Source organism: Leucoraja erinacea, chromosome 13 (assembly GCF_028641065.1).
Source record: "Leucoraja erinacea ecotype New England chromosome 13, Leri_hhj_1, whole genome shotgun sequence".
Taxonomy (NCBI): domain Eukaryota; kingdom Metazoa; phylum Chordata; class Chondrichthyes; order Rajiformes; family Rajidae; genus Leucoraja; species Leucoraja erinaceus.
The window spans coordinates 43220905-43237318 of NC_073389.1; the positions used below are offsets into that span (position 1 = coordinate 43220905).

General features: G+C 37.1%; 1 protein-coding gene across 1 annotated transcript in view; it reads right to left on the minus strand.

Annotated features, from left to right (window-relative positions):
• Window positions 1-16128, minus strand: part of paxbp1 (PAX3 and PAX7 binding protein 1) — a 38464-nt gene extending 22336 nt beyond the window's left edge. Inside the window, exons 1-7 of the mRNA XM_055645074.1 lie at window positions 15562-16128; window positions 11111-11236; window positions 9434-9607; window positions 8678-8893; window positions 7711-7814; window positions 6771-6991; window positions 4123-4309 (exon numbers count right to left, since the gene is read on the minus strand). Coding sequence (XP_055501049.1) covers window positions 4123-4309; window positions 6771-6991; window positions 7711-7814; window positions 8678-8893; window positions 9434-9607; window positions 11111-11236; window positions 15562-16048 — 1515 coding nt within the window. The 5' untranslated portion in view covers window positions 16049-16128. The remainder of the gene's footprint in view (window positions 1-4122; window positions 4310-6770; window positions 6992-7710; window positions 7815-8677; window positions 8894-9433; window positions 9608-11110; window positions 11237-15561) is intronic.
• Window positions 16129-16414: the final 286 nt, after the last annotated feature.

Here is a 16414-nt window from a genome sequence, read left to right on the forward strand (position 1 = left end):
ATTGAATGGATGTTCAATATTTAATTCAGTAGCTAAGGCTTATCATACATACATGGTACACATTTACAAACCGTGGGGCCATTTCACCATCAGAATTGGCCTCGCAGCTTGTCAGCCAAGAGTGTAAGTAACGCTTCACATAATCCCTTAAAATTAGTCTTTAAGTCGTTTTAAGTCCCCCACCGACCACAGGGGAAAATGGAGGACTGACCAAACTTTGTGCCTTCCATCACAGTGATGAATGCTGTGGTGGATGTTTGTATTAAATTTTTTATTGTGTATTGTGCGTTCTTTTTTTTTATTGTATCGCTGCTGGCAAATTAATTTCACTGCACTTTATGTGCACGTGACGAATAAAACTGACTTGACTTGTAGAATACACCAAATTAGTCAGGGCCATTACATAGATAGATTCAAACTTCCAGAAGAACTCGAACTAACATGAAACCTTAAAAATAATTTTCATTTGAATCAAATCTAAACTTGCAATTATTTTGTAACCTTGCAACAACTTGCCTTTTACCTCGCCAACTCATTCATAATGCTTTAACATGTTTGCTTCCCTCTCCAATGATAAATGTGAGCCTCAATCAGTATTGTTCCATTTCTAAAACAGTCTACAGCTCTACAACTCTATTTCATAAGGACTCAATTTAGTTATCATGTTTTAGCCATTAAAGCTTCCTCTAAAGCATGCATGGCTACATTTTGAACAAGTACATAACTTATTAATTTATTTTCTCCAGTAACAATGTCATTTTCCCTTACTCGCAATTTAGCATCTGTATAACACTCTTAATAAGCAATATCTCACCAGCAGGTCAAGCTGACTTTAATTTTGCTGATATTCTGCTTTCTCAAAATGGCATTTCTTAGATTACATGGAAAAAATAAAATAGCTGGACAATGATATTCAAGTTCGAAATGTCATCTCAGTAAGAGATGGGCACCACTAAAATATGATAGAAGTAAAATATGGCAAGCATTTAGGTTTTTTTAAACTGAGGTGGCAGCGGAAAGAAAGTGAAATGAAATTGATCTCAGCGAATCGTAAGGAATCATTCAGCTGCATTATTTCAATACATCTACTTTAGAGTCTGCAACCCATTAAATAAAAAAAATATTCTTTGTACTACTGACAGCAACTTCAAAGTAAATAATTCTGTTCTGCAGTAGTCAATGTCTCTGAACGGCTCATACATACATGACTAGATAATCTGTTTTAATGACACTATTGAGAAATAAACATTGGATCATTGGTCCAAGACAAATTGGGGTTCCATTTTTTTGCCTAGACTGTGCATTCCATTCTCTGAATTGAAAATACGTTGTGGAATGTATGCTGGTAAGTGCTTATCCCTAAATTAACTTTTTTTTTACGTGCAAATAAAAAAACCATCCAGATTAGACCAATCATTTGTTCTATTTAAAGATCTGAAGAGGATTTACCAAGATGTTACTTGGGATGCAGCATTTCAGTTACGAGGAGAAAATGGATTGACTGGGCTTGTCTTCTTTAGGACAGAGGAAGTAGAGGGGAATTTAAATAGAGAAGCTGGTAAAAACCATTTCACCACTACAAAAGTATCTAAAGGGTTTGGTAAGGGAGACGAGGTTTAGAGGGGATATAATGAATAACTCTTTCAACCAAAAGGTGGTTAGCACCTGGAGCACACTGCCCAAGTGGTGGTGGATGCAGGTATTGTCACAAGCATTTTTAGTGCTTAGACGGGAATTTGAGTTGCCTATGCGTACAAGGCCAAGGACCAATTGCTGGTAAATGGTATAAGAATAGATATACATTTGATGGCGGGCATGGGTACGATGGGTGAATGGCTGTTTAAACCCTGACTTGATGACTAAGATTCAACAATGAAATCTAGTACTCAACAATTTGAAATTGCTAGTTTCTGCCTAGCATCATTTTTCCAACTATTTTACTGCATGAGACAGGTTTGCTTTACAGAGAAATTCAAGACATGTTACAAAACATGGGAAATAGAGAACGGAACTATACACCGAGGAAGAAAGTGAATAAGCATAGAGATGTTCCTGGAGTAACACGTGGCTGAGAGATGAGAAACCGGAGTACGAAACATTGAGATTCTGCTAACTAAAGAAGTCATTATACGTTCTCAAATATATTTTATATCATAAATATAGTGATGAAGAGTTAACTACATCAAAAGAATGAATCAAACTTCAAAATTAAAGATACTAAATTAAATTAAAATTTCATTTAATGAATGAAGCTAAACGTTTCCAGTTTGAAAATCGGCAAACAGGCTAAAAGTGCTAAACGACTATTAACACAAATGCTTGACAAGTAATAGAGAAAGTTAAAAAGTTTAGGGTATAAAGTTAAAACTACTGTTATTCTGATCTCTAAATTCTTTCTGGAATTTATACACCTTTAGCAATGTCAGGTGCAAACAAAGATAGACAAAAACAATGGGGTCAGGGTACATCAAATTCTGATTGCTATACCATTTGTACATCTTCACAGTTCATTTCTTCCAACAAATGTATTGAGAGTTCTCACCACAGTACTGACAAATAGCAATATTTCCACCCAAGGTATTTTTGCCATCACATGATGTGGATCTCTATCGGATTCTAAATCCAAAAGTAGCGAATGATTACTTAAAACAATAATAAAACTCATAGTTCATTAAGATTTCTAGAATCTAGTAAAGTGCCAGTAAATTCTCTGTACGTCAAATTCTGCATATTATATGTAACTTTGTAGGAATGAACTACTACTCAAGATGCTCCCCTAACACATTTAAAATCTGAAAAGCAGAGTTAAATTTGTCAACCAATTCTGTTTCCCCGAAGATTTTATGTGGAGAATCGCAACACACCCCGACAACACAGAACTACTGAATGACAAAAATATGTAACTTAAACTTTTGTGGTTGGTCTTAAAAGATCTGGTGCTGTACAACACGCGCTGCTATGGGACAATCAATAATGACTAGAAACAAAGATGTTTGTTATTATATTTGTTATTATTGTTTCACACTCTTAGAAATTATATTTCTCAAGAAAATGAAACTAACCTCGACAAAGCTGAATACATTGCTGGCTATGCCTATAAAGCCTTTTTATTGAACATTGACATGTAGTTGGCTCGCTTCTCCATTTAATTCTCCAATTACTCCATAAAAAAGTAATTATTTTTAGAGAGGATGCCTATTCCTTTCATTCTCTTGTTGTTTCCACCTCTTCTATTCTCACCAAATTGGCACAATAAATGTCAAGCCATTCACTTATTTCCCCAAGTTGGCTGACGAAAGCTACCGCTGTGGATCAATTACAACACAATTACCTTTTTTTAGAAGAATTGGTTTCCAAGTGCATTTTCACCACAGTTACAACCCAAGTAAGCTACAAATACATGTACATATTCACTAAGCATCAACACCTTTATGTTGTAGAAAAAGTGATTTGCTGAGAAACAAATCAACTTAATCATCAATATTAGGTTACACACATAAGAACCTCCTACATGCAATTATTGATCTGTATCATTATACTCTACCATTATATAGGATACATATTATTATATGGAAGCCCTTCAGCTGCTGTTTTCTCAAGCTGTAGAAAATAAGTTTGTATAACAGATAAAGGGATGATTTTAATATTATACATTATTTCTTGGTCAAAAATCTTACTTTTGCTAATGGAAAACACTGACTACTTTTAAACCACAGTGTAATAGTTGTACACCTAAAGTGAACATACATTTTCACAAAATTCAGGATAATAATTGGTGAAATGATGTCTCCATGAGTTTTTTTTTTAACCCAATACAGGGAATTACTCTCGGTGCTCCATTGATTCTGCCACTGGCTTTAAAATAATCAACTAAAATCAACACCTACCTTGTTATATTTCTAAAACATGATTATATTGAAATGCATAGTATTCATATTATTTGAGTTGAGTGGTGAATGGCAGCTGGAAAGTCAATTACTCAAATCAAGAGATTGGAAACACAGCCAACCATCAGTTTACTGCATCAGTACATTAGGATCTGTGGTGAGGACCCTCAATACATAGCACATTCTTTTGTTTTACTTACAAGCAGGAAGCCCATTAACAATTACTTCAACTTACCTTTTCGTTGAAACACTCAAGCAAGTCTCGGACATACCCTCGCATTTCTTGAAAGAATCTGTACCGCCCACTATCATCGGTGATGCCTTCAAGCCTGTCTATTGTCTTAGAGGAGTTTTCCAGATCTTCATGAAGTGTATCTAGTCGATGCTGATTGGTTTTGTGCACTTCTTTCATTGAGTCCAACCTAACAACAACAGTAATCCATGAAAGTTATTTTAAGCATTGATTTTAAAGACAATTAGGAATATTGTATTTACCACAATCAAAAGTAAAGTTTCATTACATCTCCACAATAACATACCATTATTGCTACTTAGCCGAGATTTGTATTAACAAGTATATCTACATGCTCCTGATTTGGAAACTAGCTGGAAAAGTGAATTCATAACCAGTAAACCCTGAGCTGTCATACAACTGTCCTGATTCCAAAAGTGTAATTCACATAATTCTCTGTACGTGTTTGGGGAGTTCTAGTTTCTGTAAATTTTTAACATTTGAGAGCAAGGCATCTATATCTAAATTCAACAAAAGGAAACTTTTACCTTCATTTATAAAAGCTTTGAGGTCCAATAGACAATTGCACTTATAAAATTTGACAATACTGCAATGATTTATATTTTATTTGGTATCAAGCCCAAGTGCAGACACGAACAGAGTCTGGGAGGAGACTGCTTTGTGGAAGTGCAGAAACAGCGGTGTTACTCAATCTGTGTTCAATCACCCCTTTAAAAAACATGAACTAATTATAGATTGATGTATTTTTTAAGTACAATTAATCTTCCCTGTTTGTTTTTAATTCAGCATTAGAAACAGACCCAAAAGTACTCCTGGGCATGATGTAAGAGATGCAGAGGATTAAGGAAATAATCAAATCACAAGAAGCCAAAATGATTCAAGTAAATGCTAGGATGAAATTATAGAGCAATAATTTGTTTAAATGGCCAATTGTGAAATCAGTTACAGTCCAGATTATTTTTTTCTAATAACTCGAAAAAACTGATGCCTGGATTGATACAAATTTCAGTATTTTCATATTATCCTCAAGGCAATGAAAACTATTAGCAATCATTTTCTTGACTGTGCTTTCTTTTTTGATTTGTTAAGAGTCCAGCGCAGAAGCAAAAAGTTGCCGAGATTTAATGTCACCCACAGTGAGGAATCCTTCTGTTGGTGCAAGTTCTTATGTATTCATTTCAAAGAGGAGTAAGAGCCCTAGAAATTAATAGCACCAGTATATTTAGATGTAATTATCTGTTTGAAGTTATTTCAATGCTTAAGTATTCTTTTTTTTGAATAAAAAGCTTTAAATAATTTTATAATTGGTCAGCATTCTTGAATATCAGGTTTAAAGTTTTTTTTCAGCTTCGAGTGTCCAAACCTGTTAGTAGATAACAATAAGGGCCTGTCCCACTTGGCCGTCATTTACGCGACATCATTTACGCCGTCACGACGCACGAGTCGCAATGCGCGCATGGCGTGCGCATGGCGCATGTTGAGGCGTGGTGGCGTAGGCAGTGACACGCGGTCGCCCCAGGATTTTGGGATTCACAAAATCTTTGCTCGCCACCTGCGTGACGCGCAAATGACGCCCAAGTGGGACATGCCCTTTAGTGCTGAGAATTAGGTGTGGTTCCTGGAGCAACTTCCTGTCAGGAGAAACATGCAAGGTAAGGACTTTCCCCAGTCAGCGGTGAGCATGAGGGACTTGCCATTACTGCATATTCTGGATTATAATTCTTTGCTCATTCAGCAGTAAATAACATTTTCAAAATAATCTGTGTGGGTTCATTTGGTTAAAAACATCTAAAACGTAACTATACTGTTATTGATTCTAAATTGCACTGGCACTTGGTTGTTTTTAAATTGTCTGCCCCCCCCTTTTCCTGTACCCTCCACATTTGCTGCCTGAACCACCGAGTTACTCCAACACTATTTTGCTCAAGGTTCCAGCACGTTGTTTCTCATGTCTCCCTCTTTCACCTTTCTGTTAGGAGTGTAGCTGTAGCTGTATTCTCTTTGCTTACAGATTTTAGCCTCATCTGACATTCTCCTCTACTAGTATAAAATCTCTTAACACCAAACTTAGCAACATCTATTGTAAGACTGCAGCTGCAAAGAGGTAAGATGTTCAAACATTCCCTCTACATTAAAAAAAAATCTATTTTCCCTTTTATTGGGGCTATTGGATAAATTTAAGCAACCCTTTTAATTTAGCAACAATGAGGTAGCTGCAGTCTGAAATAAACAATCTTTCTATCAAATTCAACATAGTTGGTCAAATAAACTTGTACTTTACAGTATAAAGAGGTAATAAATTTTCAGTCAATTAAATCTTGCCTTATGTCACACTTGCACAGATCTCTAAGATCCAACTCTTTAAAAGTTAGTGGGTACAGTTTCAGAAGTGCAAATATGATATTGCATTCTTAAAACACAACGACTGTAGTCATACAGTCATAACCGATGTCGTGTTCCAAGACGACATTGAGTACTGGCTGATGTCTTCTTATGTAGAATGTGTGCTGTTTAGTAAATGTCCCACGACACAATTCTGTCACTTCTTCACCAGGCTGCTTTGTGCCTGAAGGATAGAAAGCTACAGCACAGGTCTCAGAAGCCTGTTTGAGAGAGCTGATCTGCCCTACCTGTCTTTAAGGCGTTTCTTTACCAAATCAATAGTAACAGGAGGCATCTCATTAATGGAAGGTTTGAAAGGAATAGCATTATCTGTCTTGATAGATTTGGGTTCTGTTGCTCCATAGATGTTGTACGCGTATGGAAGATTGTATGAAGAACCATATGGAAAAGACTGGTAGCTGTTCTGGTAGTAAATGTTAGTTGGATCAGTAGGATGGCTGCTTTGCACCTATTTGAAAAGATACAGTAATATTTATTGTGCATTCACACAAAGTTGAATAAATATCATTCAGTATCTATTATCGAAATAAAGCAGCAAAATAATATTGTTTAATCCTAAACGTTTCATACATACACCATAGACATGCATACGTGCCTTTGTTTGCCAAGAATATTTTGATATGTACTAAACATTAACAGGTATACATGCCTTGAGTGAAAAAAACATTCGCCAAAATACTACGTTTATGGATGTAAAGAATTATGCATTATGTGTACCATTAAAGGTGAACAGATATTTTAAGAAATTATCTATGACTGCAATATTTTGGCGATGACAAATACATGACTTAAATGTCATTAAAGTTTATTTTAGAATAAATCTTTAAGAGTATTCAGAAAATTACACAAAACATGGACGTCACAGTGGCAGAGTTGCTGCCTTACAGCGTAGAGACCCGGGTTAGATTCTGAATATACGTGCTGTCTGTACGTTCTCCCTGTGATCGCGCGTGTTTTCTCCGGGTGCTCCAGTTTCCTCCCACTCCAAAGACCTACAGGTTTATTGGCTTCTGTAAACTGTCCCTAGTGTGTAGAATAGTGCTAGTGCACGGGTGATTGTTGGTCAGCGTGGACCAAAGGACCGGTTTCCATCTCTAGGAAAGCTAAAAATAATCTGAATTATTTCCTGGTACTGGTCAACCCAGGCTATATACTGCAGGTGGTTACCTGAGGGACACTAATTCCTTTCCTGATTTGCTCCTGTTCCCACATCTTTAATTCTTCATCTTGATCTGTTGTGTCTAGTGCTTCATCATCACTTCCTTCAATTCCTGTTACAGAAACAAGAGAAGACCACTAGATTATAACTCCTGCTGTTTGAATGAATGTTGAATTGAAATGATTAAAACAGTTAAGTGATATTACTACTGTAACATTGCAACATTCTAGCATAAGAACATTCTAGCATAAGAAGTTTCCCTAAGAGAGTTCACAAATCATTGCAAGAATTTGAGATGTGAATAACATTTGCTCTCACGGGATTTGCTTGAAAGATTTTTTTTTCCAACTCGCATATATCGACGCTAGCGCATATTACGCAGTTTCGCATGATGGAAAATCATGATACAGGCTGGTATCTCGAATGCAACTCCCCCACACAGTGGTAATCTGTGCTGCAGCATATAACTGGGAAATGCGAAGCGTTTGACACCTTCAACCAATACAATCCACACAAAAGTTGGCACTACAGATTTACTGGATGTTTTGAACTCAGTTTATTTTTCTGAAGAATATTTTTTTTCCAACAAACTTAAACCTATTCCTATTGGAGTTTTTTAATCCTCTCTTGATTCTATCATGTCTAGAAGCAGAATTAGGTCATTCGGCCCATCAAGCCTACATCGCAATACAATCATTTTTCCTATTGCTTGGTTTTACTTTCCGCACATGAATTATTATAGAATTAACTATTCCTGTTACATTTCCTGATGCAGACTCAGTGGGTCAAAGATTCTTCAATATGATTAGTAATGGTCCTATATAGTTATTGACCCTGTTTACAGATCTCAAATCCCCCTCACTGAGGAATAAGAACGTTTGGTGTAAGTATAATGAACAGAGTTGACATTACATGTTTAACTTTAACTGCCAAATCCCAAATTATCACACTGTGTTATTATCATCAAGTACCAACCTATTTCTTCCGCAATCTTTTGTCTTTGTGTCTTCTCTTTTACCGAGAAAACTATCCTGCGTTTTTCATCATCATCATCACTGGCATCATTCTCATCCTCACGTACAAGTCGGTTTGTGCTTGTCTCAATTTCTACAGCTGGGCAATCTCCAAGCTCACGAGCCATTTGCCTCCTCTTGCGAGCAGCATGAATAAAAGCAGCATCTGGAATTTCTCCTAAAAGAAACCCCAAAGTCAGCTAATCACATAAATGCATAGGAAATCAGTTAGTTTGTTAACAATAAGGTTGTGCTTCCATGCTGGGAAGACATACTAAGCAGAGCTTCTGATAAAAACAATAATTTAAATTCAGTAATATAAATAGAAGCTTAATAGAAGAATAGGAATAGGAATTTGGCTCCAATACAGTCGATGATTTTAATTTATACTGAACTAAGATAGTTAATATAAAAATATAACATTCAGTAAAATATACAAGTCTTTGAAATCCAGTTAACGGCCTAAACAAATAAGAAAATAAATTTAATTCCAAATAAGGAGTTTGGTGTTGCTTTATGGTAACACAAATTTATGAAGGTCATGAATGAAAAATGATATTATTCAGCTTGCTATAAAAAAAACATTTTTTTTTACAGAACATGTGACGGGAAATTTAAGTAAATTGAAAACAAAATATATTATATGCAATGAAATTTAAATTCTAGATGTCAAGGTGAAATTCTGTAGAAATGTTTTATTTTTATATATATTTCGTACCTGGTCGAAGCGCATTTAGTGTGGAGAGAGTATTAGCAAAAGCTCCCACAGTTTTTGCTTTGCCTTCCTCATCCTGCTCATCGCTATCGACTTCCATCTCCTCCTCTCCTTTTTCACTTTGGCATTCATCTTGTGTAAGTTCCTTGACCAAAATAGGTTTCTCTGCAGTGATATCTGACAAGGAAGTTAAAAGCTTTGAACACTTGGCAATGCAACATGAACTATTTATTGCCACCTACAAGAAATTAAGCAGTTAAACATGTAACAGGTACGGTAATGGAGAAAGTGGGAGAGGTGCGAGGGAAGGAGGAAGCTGCTTCCGTTTCAGTGGTAAAAGAAAAAAAGCCAATTTCAAAGAATTCAAAAATAATTAGTTATTACATATCATCTAATTCTATATTATTAACTTGAAAATTAGTAACACAATCGGCACCAATCTAAAATGACAATACTTTAGTGTTCCTATGCTATTATTGCACTATGATCTATCTTTTATTAAAGTCATTGTATATATGCAATTTTTCATGTACACGTTCATTTTCTAATGCAAATATCTGCAAAACTAATTGTTAGAAATATTGATATATTACAAAACTGTCAGAAACAAAATTGGTACTAGTTGAATTATGCTTCAGAACAATTTATCTTATGGGCATTGTTGAGCAATAGTTTATAATATTATAATGAATATGCACATTTTGCTTGGCTGACATGTGAAAATGAGTCAGAATATAATGTGTAAAGCATTCAATGTTCAGGAACAGAACCAGTAGTTCGACTTCAAACATAATGTTCAGATAAAAATAATTTGAATCTAACTGTATCTCTCGCCAAACATACGCATCATTACTGGAGCAATAAAGTCCTTAACATCTCAACAGTCACTTCTTTTTGACAGATTAGGTCTAATTTTTTACTATGAAAAATCTCTATGTTCCTGGGTTTTGCACTTACATGATCATGTTGAAGGCAAATTCCCTCCAATACCATCCTGTCACAGACTGAGAAACTGATAACATACTCATTTGAAGAGTTGCTGATGAGAGTGCATTTAACAACGACTTACACTTTATAGAGCATTGTTAATGCTGCCATATATCATAAAAGCATAACACACTGGATTAAACTCCATGGAGTTATAGATATGGAGAGGTTTAGAGAGGAATATCCAAAACATTGGCTCCAAATATCTATGGCACATCTGTCCATAGTGAAGCAATTGAAACTGATGATGATAAGCCAGAATTAGAGTTATCCTGAGTTATCAAAGAACTGTAGATTTAGGGATGAGGGAAAGATGTGAGCTCTATAGTGATAGTTTTAATGAAAACTTCAATTGCGACAATCATATATTGTATCAGGCAACACCTGTCAAAAAAGAAATTATAATTTTAAGATAAAGATTGTGTGACCAGAGGTTCAATGTGATGGTGCAGACACAGACAACACTCTGTAGTGATGAGATGAAGTTTATTGAGGTTGGTGCTAAGGAAACAAGCTGAGAGAAAATTGGTGCAGTTATTCAAAATTATACCTGTATTTCTCTCAGAACTACTTTCATTGAATTTATAGCAAAATTCCATAATTCAAGAGCAGCAAAAGAAATCAATATACACAAAATCTGTGATGTTTCAATGCTAAAGAAATATAAAAGTCAACCTCCATGTCATTACTTACTTGAAAACTGAGAATTCCCATCATTTTTTGTCAGAGATTTTTCCAAATCGTCCTTGTACTCTTTCTTGAGTTTATTTACAATCTTTTTACTATAATTTGATTTCTTCACTTTAAAGATCTCCTCTTCTGTTGAAACATAAACAAATACCCGAATGCTTAAAGATATTGTGCAATTTATAAACAGAAATTCTACAGAGAGCGTTGTCCAATTTAAAGTTTAATCTTTAAAGAGTTCTTTCCTTAACCCAATGAAGGCAGTGGGGCAAAGAAATCTGCATAAAGCAACCTGTGACTTTCTCTGGATACGAAACCGCATGAAATCACAATGACATTATGTACTTTAAACACAGCCACAAGCTTTAACCATAAAGTCAAATCTATTACTGTCAACAAGTTAGCAGACTTAATGTGAGAGGAACTTATACAAGACCGATGGGTTGTACCTGCACTGGACAGGAACAGCAAGAGCTGCTCGGGACAATAAAAGGAAATGGACAGACAACAATTTGGGTCAGGATCCTTCTTTGGTCTGATGGCGCAGAAGGGGAAAAAGTTGGTAGCTAGCTTGGGGAGGGGGAAAACATTTTTTGGTTTCTCTCAAAATTCCCCACCTCTGACATTACCACTGCAAGTATAGACAGAAAAAGCAGATGAAAGAATCGCAAGCCTGGAGTCAATTTTACATCGAAGTCGTACACCAGTATTTCCAGACTAATCTGGTTGTTATGACATCATAACTCATTTCAGTCATTAGCTCCAGTGTAAATCATTTTCATTTGAAAAGATCTCGTCAATCTGCACTCTGAATAGGGCTGTGATTATGATACTAAATGACGATAGAAGGGCAAGAAGGTAAGGTTACATATCACTGCCCGCTGTTAAAGTGAGGAATTCATGCAGGCCATATCGACCATAACAAATTACTATCTGTTCACTCAAAAGCACCTCTCTATTTATGCAGAATAATCTACTCATGGAGCTTCTCTTCATTCATTTGCCTCCATCACAGTGAGGAGGTGTTTGGTGAACTCACTGTGGTGGATGTTAATTTGTGTTTATTGTATGTTTTGTTATTTATTATTATTGTGTATGACTGCAGGCAACGAAATTTCGTTCCGATCGAAAGGTTTGAATGACAATAAAGGAATCAAATTCAAATTCAAATTCATGGAGAATGGAAAGTTGCTCATTTGTAACATTGCTCTGTCTTTGTACAACGACAAGCTGCTCATGGGTCCTAATGCTCACCAAGGATATTTTCTCAGTGAGGACAGCCAAATGTTCATGAGTGGGGTTTCTCTGCAGACTTCGCAAATCAAATACTGATGTTATCAAATCAACTGCCTTTATTTGAAGGTGGATCTTTAAGGAGCATTCCAATCAAGATTTGCAAAAGGATGCAACAATATGCAATGACCCCACCATATGGTGAATTTACCTTGCACATGTCACATGGGAAACAGAAAATATCTGCTTGAGATGCCATGTAAATTGATGCAGCAGTCAAGAAAGAAAATTTACTGTTGTGAAATCACTGAATTGGAGGCTTAAATGAGAGCAATAGAAAATGGAAAATATTCTGTAACTTGACGTGTAATGGGCTGAATAAAATAAATTTGAAATAGGAGTACCAATTAAAAAAGATTTGAGAACTTTGTGAACAATTTCACATGTTAAATTATTTTTCAATCCAATGTGATTAATAAAGAAATATATTATTATTTTATTCATCACAGTGTTATTAAAAATAATTAGGAGAGATATCACCAACAATAAAAACCTCCAAATGGGCAAAATATTGCATAATAAACAATAATCATTAATGAATAGCTCTAATTTTATTAGCTTGTTACAAACCAAATTATTTTTGCCACATAGTACATTGTGGAAATTTAACAGCACAATGTTAAAATCAAAATGGATGTAATTGAAAAGACAGACCCCAATCTTCTTGCCACTATAATATTACTACGAACTTTCCCAGCTTAGTATCACCCAATTTTCTCTGCAGAAAGCATTTCCAGCTGTACTTGTCATAGCTATGTCTAGCTTCTGCTCATCAAACATGAATATTCTGCAAATAATTGGGATGCCATGTGTCAATTGGTGGGCAGGTGTGAAAAGAGTTAAGCGTTTCAAATTCTTAGGTGTTAACATCTCCAAAGACTTGTCCTGGGCTCAGCACATAAATGATATCACAAAAGCGGCCCACCAGTGCCTCAATTTTAATATAAATTTAAAGAGATTTGGCACCGAATACTCGACAACAAACTTCTACACATGAAATGTAGAAGATATTGTTACAAGTTGCAACGTGGCCTGATATGGCAATTCCAACACATAGGAAAACAAGAGGCTGCAGAGGGTGGTGGACTGAGCCCAGTCTATCACAGCTACAGGCCTCCCCGCCACTGAAGGCATCTACAAGAACAGGCACCTATCATCAAGGATCCTCACCATCCCTTGCCCTCTTCTCGCTATTACTGTCGGGCAGGCGGTGCAGATGCCCGAGGACCCACCCCACCAGGTTCAGGAAGAGCTATTTTCCTCATCAAGTTGTGGAATCCATCTGCACAACCCTAAATCACACCTCCGCAAAGGAACACTATGTACCACTTCTTGTACTACATTCAGATTTATTTTCTGAATGCGTTTTTGCATTATGTCTGGTTTATTTTCCAATCTTTTTTCTTTTCACTATCAAAATGCTGAATATCCATGTTACAATAAACTACAAGGCAAAAACAAGTAAATTACATATGGTATTTAAATTGCTTTATTCTGATAAAGATTTTCATTAACTGTGTTTCACCATTTGATTTCTATTTGTTTCTAATTTAAATCCACTATAACAGCAATTGGCTTCCAGTTAATTTTGATAAGCTAAGCAAAATAATCTCCAAATATAAAGCAAAGTGTGCAAATTAAAATAATATTTTAAAACTAACCTGTGGTAAAATATGCAATGGCAAGAAACATAACAATAAATTATAACTCCATTGAGTAGTTGAACATTATTAAAAGCAAAGAGAAAACTGGCTCCGTCATTCAAATGTTGAGCACATCATTTTACCTTGAACACTAAATCAGTTATTTGTGTGACCTAATTACATTTTAACATTTATCCTCTACGCTCATACATCATTGACCAAAATGTTGCAACAGGGTATTGGGTTTTTTCTCTCTAAAAGACACAAAGTGTTAAGAGTTACTCAACAGGTCAGGCAGCATCTCTGGAGAACATGGAAGGGTGATATTTCAGGGCAAGACCCTTATTCAGACTAATCTAGCAGACACTTACTTTACTATCCTCATTGGTTGCAAGTAAAAATATACCAATGTTCCCATTTTTCTAACAAGCCTCAAAAAAGACTGTGAATATCTAAGAATTTAAAAACAAAATCGCAACATATTCCTTTTACTTTATAATCAATATTATTGCTTCATATGGGGTATTTATCAAATGCAAATTGACTATCACAAATTAATGTTAACTGTCATTATGTTCAATTGTTCATCAACTTTAAATGAACACTTGAAAGAATTCAGAACAAGAAATATTAAATGGCATTACTTTTAATTCAGCTTGACAATTAAGAATTTGGAGCTTGACAGCATAAATGCGAAGAGGATCTAGTGTTGGAAACCTAAAACTAGTGAATGCTGCAAACACTTAGGTGGTCAGGCAGCATTTGTAGAAAGAGAAACTGCACTGAAATATTAATTATGATCATCTTTCCACACATTACCTGGCCTGCTTGATGTTTCCAGTCTCTGCACTGTTTAAACAATAAGGGTTCACCCATTTACATCAGATGAGCCATTATTTATTTTCTCAGGGGATTGCAAATTTTTGCAACTGTTCCACAGAGTGTTGTACAAGTTGGATCCTTGATTATTTTTAAAGTAAAAGTAAAAGTAGGTTCTCAGTAAACCCGAGGATGAACGATAACAGTCGAATTTAAAATAGAATCGGCCACATCTCACTAAATGGCAGAGTAAACTCAAGGCAATTGGCCTACTCTTACCACTAATCTGTGTTTGAATGAACATCAGAGTCGCTTTACTGAACAGATGCTGCCTCAGTGTTTTTAGCAAGTAAAAAAATAACACTGAATCTTTCAGGATTTAATATTTGTAAACAAACCCTTGTCATGTCTTCCCCAGCTACTATTTGAACTATCTATCTATCCCAAATCGATCCCATAAGTTACATCTTGTGGAGTGGTAATTAAATTATAACTTTAAACAAAAGCAATTACAACCACGAAAATACAATACTGTGGTATAAATCGGAATTGGTTTTGGTGATGAATCATGTTACTAGTCTCCCTCGACAGGACATGGTTATTTTTAGATGTTTGTAACAGTATATTTCGATATGCTTTGCAACCCCCGAGTGCCCTGCAGGGTTGTAAACTGACCCCAGCCCTGTAGTGGGCTCCGCTCACCTTCTTCTTCATCTTGGAAGCTAAGTAACGCCACCCGGGGCGTCTCTTTTTCTCGGCTTCTTTTCTTGTCCTTGCCGAGGAGTTTGGCAGCAGCGAGGACGGGCGCAATTTTGGAGAGGCCGAGGCCCGGGAAGGTTTTGGGAGGATCGAAAGGCGGCAGGGTTTTGCCAAGAGCCAGGCCGGGTGCGTGTTTGGGGGCAACCAGACCCGGTAATGGTTGGACGGGATCGAAACCCGGTGGAGGTTTGATGGGCCCGAGCCCCGAAGCGCAAAGGGCGGGTCTCGGAGGCAGCGGTAGGCCGAGGCCCAGCTCGCAGATGCCCGGCGCTGCCAGTGGCGGCTCGGGGCTCTTCTCATGGCTGTTGTTGGTGAGCGCGGCCTCGGCTGCCGGAGCTGCATGCGTCGGCTCCTGGCTCGGCAGCTCCTCCCGCTCTTCCTCTTCGGAATCATTCCGCCGCCTGAAGTTTCTGCGCGTTTTCTTGAACATCGTCAGCGCCTGCGACCGGGCAGCGCCGCAGCCTCGAGTAGCCCCCAGAATCCAGGAGCGCCGTCACAGCGCCCCTCACAGTGCAGTACGGGAACTTAGTCGCAGCGCCCTCCACAGGACGGGAGTTCAGTCGCAGCGCCCTCCAGAGTCCGGAGTTCAGTCGCAGCGCCCTCCAGAGTCCGGGAGCGCCGTCGCAGTGTCCCCAGACTCCGGGAGTTCACTTGCAGCGCCCCCTAGATTCCGGGAGCGTTCCCCCACCCAAGTCGGGAGCGACGTCGCAGTGCCGCCCGCAGCGCCCCCCAGAGTACAGGAGCGCCGTCACAATTAGAAAACAAGTCTATGGCAATAAAATAGTTGGTTTGAAAA